General features: G+C 39.7%; 1 protein-coding gene across 1 annotated transcript in view; it reads left to right on the top strand.

The window, feature by feature from the left end:
• The window catches only part of WDHD1 (WD repeat and HMG-box DNA binding protein 1), a gene marked incomplete at its 5' end in the record, with an annotated part of 26,211 nt that extends 16,597 nt beyond the window's left edge, over positions 1 to 9,614 (top strand). Inside the window, 9 exons of the mRNA XM_010169870.1 lie at positions 248 to 379; positions 1,381 to 1,598; positions 3,421 to 3,542; positions 5,267 to 5,323; positions 6,196 to 6,239; positions 6,399 to 6,557; positions 6,973 to 7,106; positions 8,704 to 8,839; positions 9,414 to 9,614. Coding sequence (XP_010168172.1) covers positions 248 to 379; positions 1,381 to 1,598; positions 3,421 to 3,542; positions 5,267 to 5,323; positions 6,196 to 6,239; positions 6,399 to 6,557; positions 6,973 to 7,106; positions 8,704 to 8,839; positions 9,414 to 9,614 — 1,203 coding nt within the window. The remainder of the gene's footprint in view (positions 1 to 247; positions 380 to 1,380; positions 1,599 to 3,420; positions 3,543 to 5,266; positions 5,324 to 6,195; positions 6,240 to 6,398; positions 6,558 to 6,972; positions 7,107 to 8,703; positions 8,840 to 9,413) is intronic.
• Positions 9,615 to 10,861: the final 1,247 nt, after the last annotated feature.

The following is a 10,861-nucleotide window of genomic DNA, read 5'->3' as shown; positions in this document are numbered from 1 at the left end:
CTGCTGAAATATAAATTGAATTTAACATGAATGATGTTTGGATTGGATTTTATATGGATGGTTGTTAATGTGCTCTATTTTTTCCCTCAGTAGGCATTGGCTTTTAAATAGAATTATCTATCCCTCATTCTTATTATAAGACATTTAAGAATAAGTTGATAAAATATGTTGTAAATTGTTAGGCATTAAGTTGTGGGCTGTTTTTCCCCCCTCTGACCTCCAGCATGCATCTTTCTCCCTTTTTCAGGAACAGTACTGGCGTTCTGTTGTATTTCACAACCATGTGGATTACTTATCAAAAAATGGCTATGAGCTTGATGAAAATGCTAAAAGTCAGTCAGTGAAAGAACAGCAAGAACTTCTAATGAAGCTGTTTGCTGTAAGTACAAGTAAATAAAAAAAAAATAGAATCTCTGAGACTATATTTTGTGTAGGTGGCATTTGATGTAAACTTGGATGTCATTCCTCTTACTAGAAGTCTGGCTAGTGACTGGCAATCCAGCTAGTTCACAGACTACAACAAGAGGTGACTGCAATTAATATCAACCGTATCCTGGGCTGCATCAAGAGCAGCGTGTCCAGCAGGTCGAGGGAGGTGATTCTGCCCCTCTGCTCCGCTCTTGTAAGGCCCCACCTGGAGTACTGCATCCAGTTCTGGAGCCCCCAACATAAGAAAGACATGGAGCAGTTAGAACAAGTCCAGAGAAGGGCCACCAGGATGATCCAAGGGCTGGAGCACCTCTCCTATGAAGACAGACTGAAAGAGTTGGGGCTGTTCAGCCTGAAAAAGAGAAGGCTCCGGGGAGATCTTATAGCGGCCTCCCAGTACCTGAAGGGGCTACAAGAAAGCTGGGGAGGGACTTTTCATAAGGGCAACTAATGACAAGACAAGGGGAAATGGGTTTAAACTGAAAGAGGGGAGGTTTAGATGAGATATTAGGAAGAAGTTCTTCAGTGTGAGGGTGGTCAGACACTGGAACAGGTTGCCCAAGGGAGTTGTGGCTGCCCCATCCCTGGAAGTGTTGAAGGCCAGGTTGGCTGAGGCTTTGAGCAACCTGGTCTAGTGGAAGGTGTCCCTGCTGCTGGCAGGGGGGTTGGAACTGGATGATCTTTAAGGTCCCTTCCAACCCAAACCATTCTATGATTCTATGATTCTTTTACTATTGTTGTTGCTTATCAGTATGAAGGGTGAGAGGAAGAATTTAATTTTTTATTATTTTTTTAAAAAAAAGCTTTTATTTTTTGCTCTGCAGGTCATGGTTGTTGGTGGTTTTGCCTTTATTCATTCACTCCACCAAGACCATAATATTCTGGAACTGGAGTCTTGAGGGTGCTGTGCAGCTGTGAAGTGTGTAACTCTCAGGGTTTCTTTTCTTTCAGCTTTCTTGTAAACTGGAGCGTGAATTTCGTTGTGTGGAACTTGCTGACCTCATGACACAAAACGTTGTGAATTTAGCTATCAAGTATGCTTCTCGCTCTCGCAAACTAAATTTAGCTCAGCGACTTAGTGAACTGGCTGTAGAAAAAGCAAGTGAGTTGGCAACAGCATCGGAAGATGAAGAGGAGGAAGAGGATTTCCGAAAGCACTTGAGTGCTGGGTAACACAAATTTCTGTGATTAAAAACCTGGGAACGTTTTTACTGAACTATTAATATTTTGATCCAGTTGATACACTTTTCTGGACTATAGTTTGCAAGATACTTGTTGTGAAATAATAATTTGTGTTGCTCTACTTATAAATTGTACATATAAAATGGTACATTCCTGTTGTTACCTTGTGAGGACTCGTTAGTACCAGGTTACTAACGCGAAGGGAAGTATCTCCATCTTTGCTTACTGTGTGTCTGTGTTCAACAGCTTCAGAGGCAAAGCAGGCTCAATACCCAGTTACTCTGACTGGAATTTTCTTCTTCTTTTTTTTTTCCCCCCTTTCCTCTAGCTTATGTTGGTTATTTGACTCCAACCTATTTTTTTTCCTCTTTGTCTCAGTCTCTCTACCTCCCTTCATTCCCCACCTATCTTAAAATCCTTCTATCTTTCTCCAGCCCTCTTCTCTTTCAGTAGCCAATCTCAGTAAATCCTATTTTTTTCCCTCCTAATTAACCCCAGTTTTCCAAAGCTTTGGAAATACTACAGGTTTGCTTTGCATTTTTTTCCCCTCTGTACCTGTGCCATCTGCCTTTCCTTTCCTACCTGCATTTGCTTTGTAAAGCACGATAAGGCAAAAGATGTGTGGTGGTTTTTGTTTTGTTTTTGTTTTGTTTTTTGTTTTTTTTTTTAAAAAAAAAACAAACAAACAAACCAGACCATACAGAAGAGCTGTTTTCTTGTTTGGCATCTGGATGGTACAGCTGTAAGGAAGACAGTCACTAATCACCAGTCTGATAGCACAGAAAAAATGTCATAATGTTTTGTCAGAAGCAATGTCTTCCTATAACAATTTTATAGATGAAGTTTTTGGAACTTATTTAAGTAAGAGGAAGTGTTAAGTCCCTGAGTTTATCTCTAGCTTTTCCCTCATTCTTCTGTGTGAAACTGCACATTTAAAATTCCTTTCTAAATGCTCTGCCTTGTTCTTCTGGATCATACATGGAAGGTGCAATCCCGTGTCTATAACTTCAGCCCCTCTGAGGGTTAAAATTCATCACAAACATTATATTGTTCTTAGTGCCAGATTAATCTAATACGGACATTGTGGTTGAAAGAAATGAGCCTTTGGATTATGTATACACAGATTTTAATAATCAGCAAAGATTAGAAGGGAAATGTAAGAAATGTACATACTACTATACTGGGAAATTTAGAGAATATTCAGATTAAACATTAGAATTCATTAATTTCTAATGTTTGGACTAAGCTTTGGACTGAAAATATGCATCCATGTTATAACCTGTGTATTTATTCATATATGCAGAAAAATAATCTGATATCATTTATTATATTGGAGGTATATGTGTTTAAATTGAGATTATGGGAGATGTTTTATGTTTGCATTTGTATTTTTGATAGAGTGTTCAGGCAAAAATAGTGATGATGATGATGATGTGCACTCTGAAGGTGGCCAAAGCTGTTTGTGTTCAGGTGCTTGCTCTTGTATGCAGAGCTGTTTGAAGGCCAGTGCCTGTACTTCTAGCTGAGTGTGAATTTCAGGCAGTTTGGTAGCTGTGTGTGGTCTTCTTTTAAAACTACACGAGTACCACTTCAGGCAATTGCACTTGATGTTTCAGAGTGAACTGAAGTGGTTAATGAATCTTCATTTCATTTTTAGTAATCATCACAGTTTCATCAGAGGTATAATGCAAATAAATGCCACATGTTATTCTTCTTATCTCCTAAATTAAGTAAGTTACTCTTCCTTTGTTCCAGTTTTCCTTTTGACTGTGGTGACCACTTCCTTTCTGATAAATTCCTTCCATTTAGTTACAGCAACTCTGCCACAGAGTGGAGTCGGCTGCCGGTCCAGCAGGACCAAGAAATGGAAGCTACTGAGGAAACTGATGCCTCTGAAGAAGCAGAAGAAAAACCAGAAGTGCATAAACAGAGTAAGAAAAATCTATTCTCTGAATAGACTGGAAGTTACCTGGTTGTATCTTTCATAGACTTAATAAGGAATTCTGGAAAATTCCCAGGTAATTTGTAGTTTGGGTCACTCAGCAGTCTATAGGACTATGCAAACAACAGGGTTTTCTGTCTATGGTTTTGTTTTGTTCTTTTAACATACTGTTTAGGAAAGACAGGCCCACCACCTGTCATGGGACACCACAAGTGAGGTACAGGAGGTTTAATATGAACACGAGGCGGCAACGTGCGCTGGCAGCACAGAGGCCAATAACTGTGTCCTGGGCTGCACCCAGAGCAGCGTGGGCAGCAGGTGGAGGGAGGGGATTCTGCCCCTCTGCTCCGCTCTCCTCAGACCCCACCTGGAATACTGCGTCCAGTTCTGGAGCCCCCAACACAAGAAGGATATAGACCAGTTAGAACAAGTCCAGAGGAGGCCCCAAGGGTGCTCCGAGGGCTGGAGCACCTCTCCTATGAGGACAGGCTGAAAGAGTTGGGGCTGTTCAGCCTGGAGAAGAGAAGGCTCTGGGGAGACCTTATAGCGGCCTCCCAGTACCTGAAGGGGCTCCAGGAAGGGTGGGGAGGGACTTTTCATAAGGGCAGTTAATGACAAAACAAGGGGAAATGGGTTTAAGCTGAAAGAGGGGAGGTTTAGATGAGATATTAGGAAGAAGCTCTTCACTGTGAGGGTGGTGAGACACTGGAACAGGTTGCCCAAGGAAGTTGTGGATGCCTCCTCCCTGAAAGTGTTGAAGGCCAGGCTGGATGAGGCTTTGAGCAACCTGGTGTAGTGGAAGGTGTCCCTGCTGCTGGCAGGGGGGTTGGAACTGGATGAGCTTTAGGTCCGTTCCAACCCCAACCAGTCTGTGATTCTATGATTCTATGATTTAGAAGTCATTCGTGTAAACAGAAAATTATCCCATTTGTTTCACTGAGTTTTGAAACTGCAACTGTAGCAGGGACTAGGTTTTCTACTACCTTGTTAGAACAGATCTGGTAGTTTCTGATCTGTCTTAATTTGGGTGTTTAGGTATGAAAAAAGGCACAGGAATAAGGGGGTGACATGCAGTAACTCCTGCAGTAACTCTGAGCTTCTCATTACTTTGAATTCCCTAGGTAATTATCCCTTGAATTACCTAGGTAAAGATAGATTGTTTTGTAAGAGTATACATACAACTTGAAAATAAGAATCATGCTTTAAAATCACAGAATATTAGGGATTGGAAGGGACCTCGAAAGATCATCCAGTCCAACCCCCTGCCAGAGCAGGAACCTAAATGAGATCACACAGGAAGGCGTCCAGGCGGGTTTTGAATGTCTCCAGAGAAGGAGACTCCACACCCTCCCTGGGCAGCCTGTCCCAGGGCTCTGTCACCCTCACTGTAAAGAAGTTCCTTCTCAAGTTTAAGCAGAACCTCCTGTGTTCCAGCTCACACCCATTGCCCCTTGTCCTACCATTGGGCATCACTGAGAAGAGCCTGGCTCCATCCTCCTGACATTCACCCTTAACATATTTATAAACATTAATGAGGTCACCCCTCAGTCTCCTCTTCTCCAAGCTAAAGAGCCCCAGCTCCCTCAGCCTTTCCTCAGAAGGGTGGATTGTTTTCCTGTAACTTGCTTGTCTGTTTGGCGTTTTGTTTTTTAACAAATTATGCTATTACATTTTATTGCACTTTAAATGCTTACATCTTTCTTTATTCTGAAGGACCAAGTCCTTTCTGCAAAGGTGTCACTTCAGCAGAGTTGAGTACTCCAAAGTCTGGTGAGTAAATCTGTTTATTCCAGATGAGAACTTTGCCATGCTTCACAGTACCTTCTGCTTTTTATCCTCTATTTTCCCATTACTACTATCATTTAGTGCATAACATTTTTGTCAAGTAGTAGCTTGTACTGATCGTTGTTCTCACATTTTTAAGAGGTTCCCTATTCCTGTTGATGTCTTCATGACCTTATGATGTTCCCTGACACTATGCTGATTGCCTTAGCCATGCCAAATGCTCAATCAGTTCTCTGCCTGGCTGTGTGGTGAAGGCATTCTTTGGGACAGGGGAAAAATGAGAACAGTGATCAGTTCATTTGGTTTACACATCATAGGCTCATTTACTGGTTGCACTTACACAAGGCAGAGTTAGTAACCCTGTTGTAGAACTGTAGGTCTGAGCAGGCAGGGGCAGAATGTGACCTCTTGCTGCTTCCCTCCTGCCAACCCTCTAACAAGAAGAATAGGAGTGGAAACGGATTTGGGAGTGGAGGAAATACTGGGTCTTCCTGTGGATTTGTATTTAAGGCTGTTGGTCTTGTCTGGCATTTCTGATGACTAATAATAGCTGAGCATGTATAGTGTAACCTTCATGGGGTTATTAAAATGTCTTTCTCTCTATTTAACCGCTTTCAAGCCTGGTGGGAACTTCTTTCCTTTGGTGTGGAATAGTTGATGCCTTTGATTTAGTCCTTCTCTTAATTTTCAATGAACAGAGGCTGAAAGACACAAAATAAGTGTTAGCTTTGTTTTTTGAAAATGATGTTGTTTCATCTACTTGTCTAAAATGTCCACATTGCTTCACGGATTTTTATATATGTGTGTGTACACACATGCACATGTTTTTACATTCTTTTTTCTTTCCTATTAAATAGTTGTAATTACCTCAAGCAGCCAAGGACGAGTGAATCCCTTCAAGGTAAGAATTTTGCAGCTTGGTTTGATCTCAGTGTTCTGAAAATCACAACAGATTATTATATCTAAAGTTTATCATATAATTATGACAGGTATCTTGGAGGGACAGAGGAGAGGAACATGCCAGAAACCAAATAAAATGTCTGTTTATTTGTTTTGCTAGGTGTCATCTAACAAAAAGGACCCCATGGTCCCCTCAACAAATATTCTAGACACTATGAGCAAATACTCAAAGAAAACTTCTTTGTCTGGCAGTCGAGCTGGGAACAAGCAGAACCCTCCAGTTATAAAACCTCTGATTCCCAAACCCAAGACCAAGCAGGTAATGTTTCTAGTCTTTTTACATTGTTTCAGTGAGCAAAGAACAGTAAATTGAATTTTACCAGCTTCTATGAAGTATGAAACCATGGTGATTGACTGAAGCACCTTAAATGGCAAAGTTCATTTAAGCATACTGCAGAAACTATAAAAAGCACATAAAACAGCAAAAAAAAATAAATACAGTTATGGAAATTGCATTCTGCACTGAATCTTGTGCTTTTATTTTAAATAGTGTTAACTAAATACCTACTGTGCTAAAATTGGATGGATTAGATTCTATAGGAATGCAAGTGATTATTATGTCTCTAGGAAAGGCTTGGGTTTTGTTAGGCTGCATGGTATTTTTTGTCTGAGACTGAAGTGTTTTTACTGTTTTTTCTTATTATTATTTTCTTTTTAAACCTCAATTTCTATAGGCATTAGCAGCTTCCTTCTTCCAGGCTCGTACACCTAACTCTAGTGAAAAAACAGTGGAAGAAAGAGAAGAAAAAGCACCAAACGACTCCCACGAAGTCAAAGTCACTGCACAGGAGAACACTGAAAACAGAAGGTGAGTGGACACTTGCATCTCAATGCCATATTCCAATTTTGATAGAATAGCAAGTCCAAAAACTGTTTTGTTTCTGAAGATGTTGGACTGGCTGAAGTAACATCAAGATTAAAGTATTAGTACACAAATTGTCACGTTTCAGAAATTTAGTAAACTGCTACTTATACTATGCATATTATCAAACAAACCTGCAGAAAATACGGTTGGATTTCTGAAACGCCACATTACAATCACAGTGAAAGAACAGAGAAGAGCATTCTGTTCATTAAATCTCTCCCAGTGTGCAGGTGTTATTCAAAGTAGAAGTTTTGCATCAGCCCGAGACAAATACGTGTGTGAGTGAATAATAAATAAGCAATGCAAAATGTAATTTTGGGGCTCTAAGCAATGATTTTTGCTTTGATACTCCTTATGCATCTGATGATGACCTTTGAATATAGGTCTGAATGACAGGCTGAAAGAGTTGGGGCTGTTCAGCCTGGAGAAGAGAAGGCTCCAGGGAGATCTTATAGTGGCCTCCCAGTACCTGAAGGGGCTACAAGAAAGCTGGGGAAGGACTTTTCATAAGGGCAGTTAATGACAAAACAAGGGGAAATGGGTTTAAGCTGAAAGAGGGGAGGTTTAGATGAGATATTAGGAAGAAGTTCTTCACTGTGAGGGTGGTGAGACACTGGCACAGGTTGCCCAGAGAAGCTGTGGCTGCTCCTCCCTGGAAGTGTTGAAGGCCAGGCTGGATGAGGCTTTGAGTAACCTGGTCTAGTGGAAGGTGTCCCTGCTGATGGCAGGGGGGTTGGGACTGGATGAGCTTTAAGGTCCCTCCCAACCCAAACCAGTCTGTGATTCTATGATTCTATGAATGATAAATGAAACCGTGCTGCCCTGCCAGTTCCAAGTATAGGAAATAGTTAAAGTTTAAACATCTCTAGCAAATCTCAGAGGAGAGCTGAAACCTCACGGTTTTACATGGAAGTGTTAAAGCTTTATTTTAGTGTGTTCTTTTAAAAAAGAAAACAAACAAGGAACTTATATCTCCTAAGGAGCACGTCTCTTCCTAGCTAAGATTCTAATCTGCCTTGTTCCTCTGGAGCAGATATATTTTCTAACAATCCCAGTCCTCATGAAATTTGCATTATTATAATCATGTTTCACATAGACTTCATTTAATTGAGGGAGATGAAGGTAATTATTATTCATTTGGACTAGCATTCTTTTCATTAACCTTTACAGATAATGTTCTAAAACAAGTGGCAGGGAGAAGTGTGAAAAGGATTAGCTGAAACATGCTAATGTACGTGCTCTATTTTTAGGTTGATGGGACCCTGTCAGAAAGGAAGAGAACCATTATGCTTTGTCATTCCAAAACTGAAATGTTAATCTCCATATATATCACAGTTTTAATAAAAATGCTTGACTTAGTCTTGCCTCGTCAGCATGTTCTTTGAGCATACTGGGATAGGAGAAAGCAAACTGCTGAGACATGTCTTTTCTTTCAAGAACATGGAAGTCCAGTTAGGTGTTGTTTAGAAATGTTGTTTTGGGGGATATGGTTTTTCCTATAACCTTCTTCAAAGGACAAATTTTTGTGTGCTTGTTTTAGACCAAAGACAGGATTCCAAATGTGGCTAGAAGAGAACAGAGCAAACATTTTGACAGATAATCCTGATCTGAATGAAGCAGAAATAATAAAAGAAGGCATGAGTCGATTCAGAATTCTGTCATCAGAAGAAAGAACGGTAAGAAAACGTTCTCTAATTCTGGGGGGTTTTTGATAATTTTTCCCCCCACTGAATTTCTTGTTTATTTTTGGTTAGGAATTTTTTCTTTAAATTCCACTGTTTTCCATCTTCATGCACTTCAGTTTTGAATTGGTCCATGATCTATGATATGTACTTTATGAAAATATGAAATGTCTGAGTAATAATTAAAGGCAGAAAGCAGCTTTTTTTCCCAAAGTGAGAGAAATGTAATCAATTAAGAAATAGCAAAAGAGAAGGGAAGGAGTTAGAAGTGACATCACCAGACTTAATTTACTGGACTAAATTTGTTCTATTTGTTTTGGGTTTCTCATTTGTCCAGAAAGACAATTAATAGCTTCAATTTCATATACAGGCTCAAATGAAGTACAGTTTTGAAGGAGAATGCTGTTAGAAAAAAGGAAAGTGAAGAAATTGTTCCTAAATTACTAGTTATTAACAGGAATTATTGCAGTGCCTCCTTAGAATCAGAGAAATAAGTTTTATCAAATAAAGAAGTGAATTTTGTTGCCTAATTTGTAGTTTTCTGTTTAATGGTGTATTTCCTTCAAAGGTGTGGACTGAGAAAGCAAAAGGAGGAACAGTTAATGATTCAGCAGAAGATAAAAAGCGAAAACGTCCCGCAGCTGATGACGATGAAGTGAAGAAGAACCAGGAGCAAAAATCAGAGGACTCAAATTTACCCAAAAAACCAAAGCCTTTGGATCAATCTACGAATGTCAGACTGTCAGCTTTTGCATTCAAGCCAAGCTAAATAACGTGGTACTTCCTTACCTGTTTTCTGAAAACATTAGGTAGCCCCATATTGAGAAACCTGCTGCTCAAAGAGCACCAGCAAAAAGAGTGCCTTGCTCCAAATAGTCTTTTAGAAAGTATTTTATTATCAATTCTTGAGGGAAATGTTGAATCTACTCTCCCAATCTTTTGCAAGTTACTAGGATAAAACTTGAGAGCAGAACTAATCCTAATGGACCTCTTCCCTAGAAGCACAGTTCCACACATGGTGTGTAGCTGTCTGCCTCGATGCTTGTAATATTTGATACTAAATACAGATTAATCCTTCTGGGGAGGATAAACCTTGTACAAAAACTGTCCTTTGGTTTTAGAGAGGCAAAGTAACGGCTTCTGTACCATCCTTTCTGCCTGCTGCCAGCAATTGGAAGAGAAATACACTCCAGGAAGTGGGAGTGAGGGGTAGATAGCTTAGTGTGTTGCTGGTTTTCAGCTGCATTTTCAACATCTGTGGCTGTGACAGTGGCAGAGAGCAGCCTGGTGAGGGCAGGGGGAGAAAACCAGGGCCAGAAGGGGAATTTGGAAGGTCAGGTGTGCAAAAAATGAGCCATTCCAGACTGTGCAAATCTACTTTCCCAATTTGTGCCTCAGCAGTGTCCAGAGAGTGCTCAGAACTTGAAAATCTCTGTATTGTTTTATGTAATGTTTGTTTTTAAAATAAACTCTGAATGTTTCTTGGTTTAAGGTAGTGATCTCCTTTGTAGTTTTCATAATTAAAGTAGAGAGACTTCTACCCACAAGTCATAGGGCAGTTGTATTTACCCTTCTCTGGAGAAAAGGCAGTGTGTATAATTAATGTATTTGAAGCAAACTCAAATTTTGAAATTTTTTTTTAAAGATAAGGTAAAATAATTTAACTCTTTAGTGTAACAACTGAGACTGAAGAGTTCTAATTTAAGTTTTTTTTTCTCCTGGGTTCACACATTGTTTCATTATTTCCTTTTTCATTCTTCATTTCTCTTCATATTATTACTAAAAAGGCTAAACTACTGTTTACAACATTTTTTTAACATTTAAATCTATAGAGTGAAGATTCAGTGAGATTTCTATAAAAGCCACTAAATTTTAGTGTAAGAGGTGCTTTGCAAGACTTTTTAGCAATTGTTATTGGTCATTTTGGAGAAAAACAGCTTCTGGTTTCAGTATTTGTAGAAAATGAGGGTCATGGTGTCAACAAGGCCTGGGAAATACAAACACAGACAGACCTGA

The sequence above is a fragment of the Antrostomus carolinensis genome, unplaced genomic scaffold, assembly GCF_000700745.2.
Source record: "Antrostomus carolinensis isolate BGI_N321 unplaced genomic scaffold, ASM70074v2 scaffold12556, whole genome shotgun sequence".
NCBI classification, from domain to species: Eukaryota; Metazoa; Chordata; class Aves; order Caprimulgiformes; family Caprimulgidae; genus Antrostomus; species Antrostomus carolinensis.
Note: the sequence above shows the minus strand (reverse complement) of the source record. Positions and strands in the feature narration are given on the sequence as shown.